The sequence below is a fragment of the Chinchilla lanigera genome, unplaced genomic scaffold (genome assembly GCF_000276665.1).
Source record: "Chinchilla lanigera isolate Chin_1 unplaced genomic scaffold, ChiLan1.0 scaffold00013, whole genome shotgun sequence".
Taxonomy (NCBI): Eukaryota; Metazoa; Chordata; class Mammalia; order Rodentia; family Chinchillidae; genus Chinchilla; species Chinchilla lanigera.
Genome location: NW_004955414.1, coordinates 19,630,501 through 19,641,728, shown reverse-complemented (window position 1 = coordinate 19,641,728; position 11,228 = coordinate 19,630,501). Strand labels below are relative to the sequence as shown.

The 11,228-nt window shown below is 50.3% G+C and overlaps 1 protein-coding gene across 2 annotated transcripts; it reads left to right on the top strand.

Moving 5' to 3' along the window:
- Window positions 1-6: 6 nt before the first annotated feature.
- Window positions 7-11,165, top strand: Rhog (ras homolog family member G). 2 transcript variants are annotated; one of them, XM_005380036.1, is made up of 2 exons: window positions 7-109; window positions 9,957-11,165. In XM_005380036.1, the coding sequence occupies exon 2, from the start codon at window positions 10,024-10,026 to the stop codon at window positions 10,597-10,599; it is 576 nt and encodes a 191-aa protein (XP_005380093.1). In that variant the 5' UTR covers window positions 7-109; window positions 9,957-10,023; the 3' UTR covers window positions 10,600-11,165. The 2 variants fall into 2 exon arrangements, with proteins under 2 accessions (XP_005380093.1, XP_005380094.1); XM_005380037.2 differs by lacking the exon at window positions 7-109 and adding an exon at window positions 179-400.
- Window positions 11,166-11,228: the final 63 nt, after the last annotated feature.

Here is an 11,228-nt window from a genome sequence, read left to right as displayed (position 1 = left end):
CCCACCGACCCGCCCCCCCAACTTCCTCCGGCCGCCCGCTCTCACTTCCTTCTAGAGCCCGGAGCCGCTGCAGCCGCCCCCAGCTCCCCCGCCGCGGGGAGGGCGCCAGGTGAGGCCGGCCCGGGGCCGGGCTGGCGAGCAGGGGTCCTGGGGATGGGGAGGGGACCCTGGCCGACCTGGGAGCGGTGCGGGCGCCGGCAGGGGAAGTTTGCTTGCAGGAGGCCGCGGGCGGAGGCTCCCGGCTCGCTCCAAGTTGGGCGGGCGCGGCCGGCCGGGCGGGGCGAGGACCGGGCCACTGCGAGCCGGTGGCGCTCGGGGAGGGTGGATTCCGAGCGACTGTGCCGCCTCCTGGAAGCCGGGAGGGACCCTCGCGGTCCGAAGGTTTTGAGCAACGAGAGAGGTTTGTGAAGTGAGAACTCAGCGGGCTGGGAGATGGGACCCAGAAGTGGGGCGTCCCCAGAAGTTGCGGGGAGGCGTACTGGGGGAGGGCGGCTCTGGGCTGCAGAAGGCGCTCTCTTTGCTTCGGCAGTTGTGACATTTGTGAGGCTGAGAGGGGGGCGGTGTCTGGGGCCTCTGGAACCCGAGACTGCCGAGAAAGAGTGTCTCGCGGGAAGGTCGGTGCCAGTCCACACCCGCACTCTCGGGCCACAGCCCAAGGGGCCCCTGCGCTCAGAGCCCACAGGGAGCCCCTGTACCCACTGTTTTTCTCTTTATTTCTGAGTCCCGACCTGTCCATCCCAGGAGCCAAGTAACAGGTATTTAGTGAGCAAACATCTGCTGTGCTTAATTAATCTGAACCTGGTCTTGCTCTTTTGGGGTTAAACTGAGGAAGGAAAAGACCTAGATTTGCCTTGTGACTCGATTCACTCAGAGGTACTGGTAGGGTTTTAGGGATGCAGCAGTGCCTCTGGCTTCCGTGATTGGGGGCCATCTCCAGGTCTTCCCCTTCATTCGTCGTCTGTGGATTCCACATATGCTCTTATACGCCCCACCCTCCTTTAGTGTCTAAGACTCTCGTTCCCCTTCAGCCTTTTCCCTCAAACGCACAGACATACCTAGGCCCTGACCTCATATGTAACCCTTGCCTCTGTTCCTCTGAGTTCCCTGCAGCCTTCTCTTCCCACCTTCTTGCCGCCACACACATACCTTCTTCTTCCTTCGCCCCTCGCTCCTCCGAATGCCTCGACCAGGGGGACCTGGCTCCTTCCCTTTCGGCCACTCATTCAACTTTGGGGCCAGGAACTACCGTACACGACTTGAGTTTGAAAGCCTTATTTTGAAGATACTGTTTCCCTAGCTTTGGAGAAGCAGGCTGCAACCTCCCGGTGATAGAGATGATTAAAGGGCTAGAAATATTTTTGTGTGTGTGCTCGCGCGCGCGCTGACATTCACACGTTCAAATGTCTACGTGTATATTTCTTTATCTTTTGGAGACAAAACTGCCACCAGCCGTGAGAAGGCCCGGGACAGAAGCTAGCAGAATGAAGGGAACCTGCAGTGGGTGACATTGTGGTTAGGCGGGAGGAAGCAGTCTGTAGCAGTCGGGGTAGGTTGACACAGGAATAAAATGGGTGAGAGAGGCCGTGGGGAATGAAAGTTGCCCCAACTCTTGTTTGCGCCAGCAAGAGGCCATGGGGGATAGATAGCCTGAAGATTCCTGACTCCGGTACCTTACCGACTGGCTGTGACACCGCCTGGTGAGGAGAGTGGGATGGGCCACCCGGTGTGGGGATAGGAGAGGGAGGGGGCAGAGACAGGATCCCGGAGGAGGGACCACAGCTGGTCTAATTTCAGTCGTAGCTGTTTTAACAGGAGAAGGATGTTAGCAGAGGTATGTGCCCATCCTTCCTATTGTTTTCTGGAGCCTGGCCAGCTTGGGGAGCCATGTATCCTGCTCTGCACCAGGGCCTGGGTGATCAAGGAGCCCTCTGGAGTTCTGCCGACCTTTCTGCCTTCAGGCGTTGCCCTCTCACCCCAGGCCTTATTCCCTCTCAGGAGTTTCTCCCAGGACCTATTTAGTTTATCTTAACTCTGTAAACTGTCTCCATTCTTGAGCTCCTTCCTCAAGCCTTCGGGCTAATGTACTGAAGGATCTTATTTCTCTTCACTCTCTGCCAGTCTTCTGCATGCATTTCTCTCCACTAGGAAAAAAAGAAATAAAGGGGAGCAAGTGCTGCCTTTTGGGGACCGCTCAAGCGCAGATAAATTTCAGAGCCATTCCCATCCTGTCTTCCTTTCTCAGCTGTCCCTCCCTCCCACAAATTGTCCCTTCTTCCCGTCCTACCCTTCTGCCCACCTGTCTCTCCTACTGTCTGTGATTTCTGGGAGGTACAGAAGTTTGCCCCAGGAGGAAATTCAGGGATCCGAAGAAAATCCCAGCACAAGGAAGGATGTGCATATAGGCACTTTCCCAGCATCACAGCTCAATATAAATCCCCAGGAGTCCTGATTCCCAGTACTTATTTTAGTATTTTATATAACCCACAGGGCTCAGAGGGTAAAGAAAGGTTGAAAGTTTGAGCTAATTGCAAGAAAGTCAGTGCTGGAAAAATATAAGAAGGATCTAAATGGGAAAATACCTTGGAGGGGGAGAGCGCCTAGCTTAGGACGCTGCTCTTGAGCTCTTGGCTAAAGAACTATGGTTGGAGTTGGCACATGAAAAGAACTGATGGTGTGACGTTGTCCCAGGTCCTGGTTGGGAATCTGGGATTTGGGACTTATTTCCAGTAAGATTTAGCCCAGATGAGGAAGCTGGTGGGAGTTTTTAGGGGGTTATGAGCAGAAAGATATGAGAGGTTGTGGTTACAGTGGGACAGCTGGAAAGATACTATGATGGTGGTAGTTGGAGCTGGGAATAAGAAAGGCACCCAGGCTCACACAAGACCCCACCTTCCACATACAATGTAGACCCATTCGAAGTAAAGTTTGTAGGGGTCCGTGAGAAGAGCTATGAAGGGAAACCAAAGACAAAGCCTGGGCCACCTCCCCAGATTAGACTGGTTTTCCTGTCCAGGGTCCAGCTTCCTCTTTTGTCCTCACTTCATATGGGGGGAGGGCATCTTCCCAGGAGCTGAAGACCAGAGGAGGAGCTTCTCACCTTGGGCAGGGCCACACTGGCTAGCTGTTCAATAATGTTAGTGCTAAATTGTGAACAGCGAAAGTTGGGCTAGGCATGGGGACCTGGGAATTTAGAGGCCAAAATGGCTCAGATATATGTCAGCCTGGCCCCTTTGGCCCATTTCCTGAAGAGATCAATGATGGCAGGGCCATCCAGAATAAAATAAGAAAAATGGACCCAGGTCCTTGTCCTGGATTTGTAACTAACTCTCTTGTGTAACCCTGATCGTCTTAGTTTCTCTTGGCTGTTTCACATTAGGGAATTACATTATCAGTGCTTCCAGAGGGCACAGTGAACATTGATAGCCTGGACTGTCCCTCCCGCAAGAGACTCCTCATAGCAATGCCCTCTACTCTTTACCCTCCTGTCTCCCCAGACTTGATTTGACAGACCCAAGTACCTCTGAGTATCTGTTCAGGGGCAGGGCTGTGGCCCTTCCCCCAAATCACGAGGATTGTTATGGGTTGAGTGATAAGAAGGCAGAGAGAGTGTTGGGGGATTTTGCCAGGGGCAGCAAGATTGGGGAGTACCCACCCTATCCCCTACTCCAGCTGTGCCCCCCTGGCAATGGAAAATAGATGCCGGAGTTTCCTCCTGATGTTATTTTCCCTGGTGGAAACCCCCTTAGACCTTGGGCGGGGCTAAAGGGTCTGGGCAGCCCTGGGTTATTCTATGGGTATTTTCAGGTGAGTGAGGCAGAACTGGGAGGATGGTACTTCTGTAGAACCTTGTGTGAAATGAACAAAGGCAAAGGAAGTGCCACTTCACAGACGTTTCGTGGGGCCCAGGGACTACTGGGCAGCTGCTAAGCGGGAGGAGGAAGCCAGAACGTAAGCCTTCCTCTGTGCTGCTCAGTGGGGGAGGGGGCAGCCTCCTTGGCTCCCCCAGCCACAGCTGTCCTGGCTCTGGGGCTCACTTACCCTCTATGGAACACCCTGGTGTTGGGTGGCCAGAGAAAGGAGAAAACTCAGACTTAGTGAAAGGGTCCCAAACTCCTGCAGCCTCCCCAGCTGTAGCTGGCTTGTTCCTCCTCCTCTCCAGCCCCTAGTCAGTGACATCACCTCTCACCTTTTATCACACTGAATGCAGTTCAGGGTTCTCTCCGGCCTGGAGGATGGAGGATGGAGAATGGCCGGAAGTGAGCAGTTGGCAGCATACCTGTAATCCCAGCACCAAGGGAGGCTGAGGATTGCAAGTTTCAATCCTGCCTGGGCAATTTAGCAAGATTTTGTCTCAAAACAGTAAAATAAAAAGGACTAGGGGTATAACTCAGTGGTAGAACATCACTGGGTTTGACCCCTAGTACAAAAAAAAAAAAAAAAAAATTAAAAAGTGGAGGGTCCTCCAGCGTAAATTTTTAAGATTGAAGGATAAGAGCTAGAGTCTCTTGAGTTCTTCCCAGCTTATAGGGAGAAGGGGAAGAGACACTCAGCCATTGGCCTGGTCCCAGCCCCATAGTGACCTCATGTGTCCCCCAGCTTCCTCCTCCCAGCCAGCTGCAGCCAGCTGCAGGCCCTGTGAGCCTCCTGGTGTCACCCTTCGCCTCTCCTCCCTTCAAAACAAACAAACAAACAAATGTGCAAAGCCTTTCCATCCGTGCCCCTGCCCCTTGCCTGTCTTTGATTAAGGACCTTCAGATATCCCAAACGGATCCCTAATCTACCAGGACCACTTTTTTCTACCCATCTTCCTCTTCCCTCTGTGCTGGCTCTCCCTGCTTTGCCCCTCGCTCTTGCAGTTGAGGACAAGTAGTAATATGGCTTGTGTGCATTACCCTCACTTTGTGCTCCTTGGGGTGAGAAGGAAGTTGGCTACCTTAGTCCTGTGTCTCCTGGACATAGAGGCTTTCCTTGTGCCCAGAACCAGCGTCTGTGGATTGATGGGGCAGGAGGTGTGTGTCAGTCTACAGATCTTGCTCGGCCCTCTGCTGGCCTTGTACAGATAAGTAGGACAGACTTCCCTCCCTATGAAACATCCAGGTTGTTTCACACAATGAACAGAGCAGTCAGCCAGTGCTGGGAAAGGTGAGGCAGGAGAAGAGGTTGCTATAATGTCCTAGAAAAGCTGGAGAAGGAAAGTGGACCTTGAAGGACGGGAAGAATCTGAAGAGGTTGAGCAGAACTTCAGGGAGAGAAACTCCCGAGTGCAGAGCCATGAACGACATACTGAGCTCATTCAGTTATTTACTGACAGCAACCGTGGGCCTCTGGAAAGAGAAATCAGCCAGGACCTTACCCTCTACAAGATAAGATTCAGATCAGCTTCCATGTGATGCAAGAGTATGTGTGTGAGAGAGACAGGGACTAGACTTTGGACAGGATAAGTCCACTTGGGACTTGGGTGATTTATGAGTATTGCCTGGAGGAGGTGGCCATGGCTCTTGGCTCTGTGAGTACTGCTACTTGTGTTTTGGGGAAGAAAATATAAAGGCTGCTACATTGGTAGAGGATCAGAGTGTTTTGGCCAGAGCTAAGATTTGAAAGGCCAGAGATGCTCTAGTTAGGGAGGACTGCAAAGGGGAGCGCCATGCCAGGGAGGCACGTTAGAAATCTGTAGGCGTTCCCATTGCCTCCACGCTCACCCATCTCTTAGAGCCCATTCCTCCCCTCCCCCACTCCCAGTTGGGACACTTCCCCTGCTCTAACGGCCGCAGAGATCTGGCAATCAGGCAAACATCAGTGCTTCCTTTTCCTCCCGCTTCTGGGCCTGCCTGGACCACACCCCGAGACAGGGCCCACACTCAGATAGGGTGGGCCCCTCATTAGCTGTGTTCCCAGCGGACTCCCTGCCGGAGCCACTTCAAGCTAATACTATAAAGAGAAGATTTTGCCTACTTAAACTTGGCTTTTGGCTGTTATGGCACTGTTAAGATTTAGCACTGCAGTGCTGGGTGGGTAAGAGGTGCAGTCCTGAACTCCAGAGGGTTCTGTCCATAAGGGCTGGTGTAAGCAGATCAGAAGGCTGTGGTTCTCTGAAAAAGTAAATAAAATCCAAAAGGCACAATATATTGTGAAAGGAAAAGAAACTGCTCAAAAGGAAAGAACAAATGGGATGAGGGAAAAGGAAAAAAAAAAGAAGGGAAAAAATATATATATATACACACACAAGATAGCTAAGATAATTGTACTACTAATATCTATTGGTTTATTGAAAGGAATAGTTAATGCTTAAAAATTTTTTGACCAATTTTACATGCTTATATCTGGTAATCTGAACAACTACTTTTTTTTTTTTTTTTTTTTTTTTTTTTTTCTGGTCTTTTTGAGACAGGGTCTCGCTATGCAGTTCAGGCTGTCCTTGAGCTCACTTTGTAGCTAGGCTGGTCTTGAACTCACAGTGCTCCTCCTGCCTCAGCCTCCCAGTGCTGGGATTACAGGCGTGTGCCACCATGCCTGGCTTGAACAACTACTTTGAAGACAACAGTATACAATATAACAACCATTATTGAATTCCTATCATCTTGTTTTTTGAAATTCTGCATCATTTCTAATTTTTTAAAAATTTTTTCTCTCTACAATTAAAAAAAAAGAAGGCGGCAACAGTGGTTCTGCACTGCTGTGTGTTCAGCCCTATACACACAGATTTTCTGCAGTTGCATTGAGAGTTCAGCCTTTAGCACTGGAGAGACATCCACAGCTGGGTAACTTATTTATGACGATTAGAGAAGAAGAATCACACTGACCCAAACTAGGGTTAAAAGGGGTGGTTATGCTATGGAAATTCAGAGAATTCAGTAGTCTCATTGGGTAGTGAGACTTAAGCCAAACCTTGAGGAGTCAGGAAAAGGCTTGAGAGGGGAGAGGGAATGGAAACAGAGAAAAAAAAATGAGTAGAAGTTTCAGGGCAAAAATCCTGGCCAGTTTATAGAGGACATTGAGACCCCTCTGGAGCCAGTAGCTGAGAACTACCTACACTGTGCACATATGTTATATATTAATGCACTTAATCCATACAGCAACTCTATAAGGTAGGTACTATTGCTGCTGCATCTGAAAGATAAGGAAAGATAAGAAAATTGAAGCTTGGAAAGGCAAGTAGTTGTAAATCCAGGGTCACTCAGTGAATAAGTGGTAGAATTAGGATTTAAATCCAGGTCTTTATGATGGCAGCTCTCTCAGATGATGAAGAACTTGGAACGCCAAAATGAGGGCCCGGGCATAGTCTGAATTAAAATGGGAATAAAAAGCCAGAACAGATCATTGTAGTTTGGTTGATACCATACAGATCTGCAAACATCAGATTATTTACTAACCAAAGATTCTTTTTTTTTTTTTTTTTAAGCCACTTGGTAAATAGTCGTAGTCAAACCCAAACTCAGGCAGGCTGCTCCTAATTTAACATTCTGTTGTATTAACATCTCTTCTTCCTATTGGGCACACATCAGACCCTACATTTTAGCCCATGCACTCCTTTACTGGGCAAAGGGAACCTATTCTACTCAATTCTGGCCAAAAGGATTTCAGAGAAAAGAGTTGTCTTGGGAGAAAGGATGAGGTTCTGGACTAGACCTGAATAAAGAAAACTGGATGGATGCCACCACTCAGGCGTATTCAGCACTTCTTCTACCTCTCGGGACAAAGGGCTCTGCTCCTGTAACTTTCTCTGTGCAGGGTACATCACAGCTTACGAAGCATATTCATTCTTACGCATATGATCCCAGATGCAGGCCTGTGATATTACAGTGTCACTCCTGTACAGATGGAGAAACTGAGGCTTTAGGAGGGGAGGTAACGCACTCCTCAGGTCACACAGCTGGTAAAGTGTGGCTTCAAGGCTGTGTGAGGATGCACTGAGGAAAACCTGGGACTCTGGATGACAAAACTGGGTTTGTGTCCTGGCTCCTGTGCTAACTAGCTAACACTGGGACACTGTAACCACTCTGAGTTCGTTTCCTCAGTTGTGAAATAGAAATAATACTAGTACATTGTTTTTTGTTTTGTTTAGGTTTGGTTTGGTTTTTCGGTCTTTTTGAGACAGGGTCTGGCAATGCAGTTCAGGCTGGCCTTGAGCTCACTTTGTAGCCCAGGCTGGACTCGAACTCACAACAATCCTCCTGCCTCAGCCTCCTGAGTGCTGGGATTACAGGCATGCGCCACCACACCCAGCCAATACTAGTACATTGTTATAGGGATCAAATGACACTATACTATGGAATCTATAAAGTCTTGTACCATATAAGAGATGGATTGATCGATTGATGATTGATTTTTGAGACAAGGTCCTATATGTAATTCAGGTGGGCCTTGAATTCACTATGTAGCCCAGGTTGCCTCAGACTTGGTGGTAGCCCTCCTGTCTCAGCCTCCCAAGTGCTGGGATTACAGACGTGCACGACACGCCTGGCACCATACCTTGCTTTGGATACTGCCTCATTCATAATTTTTTTCAGTGTCAGCCACTGTTCCCCCGTCAGCCCGGAAGCTTTCCCTCCCCTCTGCTTTGAGGGCTGACTTACTGATTGCTGGTTGATAACTACCTCCCTAGAGAATCAGTTGTGTTTTCAGTCTCTTGGGCCTTGTGACTGCTGCCCACAGTTCCGCTCTGGCCTTCCTGCCTGGGCCAGCCCATTGCTGAGATTGGGGGGAGACTTCTCACTGCCACACCAGCTTCCCTGCTTTGTGTGGAACTGAAGATTGCAGGCGCTGGAGTTGTGCTGTGAGATGCTAGGGCCTCTGAGATAATCACAAGTAATGGCACCTGCCCCCGGGGCTCTTTAAGTCTTACTTTATTTCCCTAGTGTCTTTGTCATAGGCATTTTTAAACTCCATTTTCTGGAAAGGGAAATTGAGACCCAGAGAGAGTTAGTACCTCGTACTTGGTTGCCATGTCAGCAGAGCTGGGATAGAACTTAAAGTCTCTGGACTTCTGCCCTGAGGTTCTCTACCATGTTAGGGGTCCTTATTTCCTTCCCTCAACACTCTCTGAAGAGTCTGTAACTTGAATGTCCTGAGGTTGAACACGTACACACTTATTCATGCAAATAAGATGGAAATATTGTTACTGTGAACCAGAAAGGCAACCACATAGAGGAAGCTGGTTCCAGGGGAAGCTATGGGAAAGAGCAGGGACCAAACCCTGGGTCCTTTACAGTCCCCACACCACCAAAGTTCCTTTCCATTTCCCAGCAGGGGATCCCCCAACACAGTCTTTGATTTGTTTTGCTCTGCTTTTTAAATAGGGTCTCATTTTGTAGTTCAGACTGGCCTTGAACTCAAGGTGATCCTTTTGCCTGTCTCCCAAGTGCTAGTATTACAGGTACACACCACTACACACAGCTTGTCTTTGATTTTTGAAGCTTTTGAACTAATGGTGAGCAATCAAGCTGATGGGAGGATAGTAAAAGATCTAGGGTAAAGGATATAATAGATCCCTGCACTTGAACACCTTCTTTCTGTGTCTTCTGTCTCTGCTTATGGAAAAATAAAAATAGCTAATATTTATTGACCAGGTACAAAATGTTTTATATGCATTGACCTATGTGAGTCTATTAATAACCAAATGAAGCATTACTGTGTCCCTGCCTTAAAGGTAAGAAAATTGGGGCATAGAGAGGTGATTTGTTCAGGGTCATAGCTAGGAAACAGCAGAATCAGGATTTGACTTTAGTTAATCTGGCATCAGAGTTTCTGGGTCCCCTGACCACCTATACTGCATCATTATAACATGTTGCTTGATAACTTTTCATTGTGTATCTGTCTCTGGTGTCTGTTGTAATGGAATTTGGCATAATGTCAGTTCATGCACCAGGAGCACATTTCTCCCTGTGTATTCCTCCCACCCGCTCTTCCCAGTAGGTAGAGGACTCCCTAACCATGAGTGTCCCCTTCTCTCTGCACAGGTCATTGCATCCAGAGGGCCCAGACGAGGGAGGAGGCACTGCCTCCCCAGCAGCAGCTTCACCCACAATGCAGAGTATCAAGTGTGTAGTGGTGGGTGATGGGGCTGTGGGCAAGACGTGTCTGCTCATCTGCTACACCACCAACGCCTTCCCCAAGGAGTACATCCCCACGGTGTTCGACAATTACAGCGCCCAGAGCGCAGTTGACGGGCGCACGGTGAATCTGAACCTGTGGGACACTGCGGGCCAGGAGGAGTATGACCGCCTCCGCACACTCTCCTACCCTCAGACCAACGTCTTTGTCATCTGTTTCTCCATTGCCAGTCCACCCTCCTATGAGAATGTGAGGCACAAGTGGCATCCAGAGGTGTGCCACCACTGCCCGGATGTGCCCATCCTTCTGGTGGGCACCAAGAAGGACCTGAGAGCCCAGCCTGACACCCTGCGGCGCCTCAAGGAGCAGGGCCAGGCACCCATCACACCACAGCAGGGCCAGGCACTGGCCAAGCAGATCCACGCTGTGCGCTACCTCGAGTGCTCGGCCCTACAGCAGGATGGCGTGAAGGAAGTGTTTGCTGAGGCTGTCCGGGCAGTGCTCAACCCCACACCGATCAAGCGTGGGCGGTCCTGTGTCCTCTTGTGACCCTGGCACTCGGCTTGGAAGCTGCCCCTTCCCTCCCCCCACCAGTTGTGCCTTGGCGCCTTGTCTGCCCCCAGCTGTGCCTTAAGGACTAATTCTGGCATCCCTTGCCAGGGGGCTCCCTGAATGCCTTTTTCTCTTTAAGGAGGCCCACAGGGAAGAGGGGCTTTGGGCCCCACCACACTCTGCTTGGGAAAACCAGGTATTCTCATGAGCTCACCAGGCCAAGGTTGACCCTCCCCAAGAGGCCAACTCAATGCCCTACCCCCGTTTTCTGCTACTGACCAATTCATCCAGCTTTCCAAAAAGTTGCTGCCTATCGTGGTGCCTCCTCACAGGTTAAGGGCTCTCGGCTGTCTCTAACCTCCCTCGCTGCTCTTGGAATTGCCCCCCCAAGATGCTCTCTCCCTTCCCCAAGGAAGGAGCCACAGAATCCTGAGAAGATAAGTGCACCCTAATCTGTCCCCATGTGCCCAGGCCTTATGCATCCACTGACTGACTCAGCCCCCATGCTCCTGGGGGCCTTTCCAGCCCCCCATCAGCATCAATAAAACCTCCTGTCTCCAGTGGCGCTGGCTCCTCCCTGTGTGCTGGGCATTAGGGGGTGGGCATGGACTAGGGCTCCCCAGAGA

What these genes read in the sequence shown, in the direction of transcription:
- Rhog (XM_005380036.1), top strand. Translation starts at nt 10,024, where the DNA reads ATGCAGAGTATCAAGTGTGTAGTGGTGGGTGATGGGGCTGTGGGCAAG.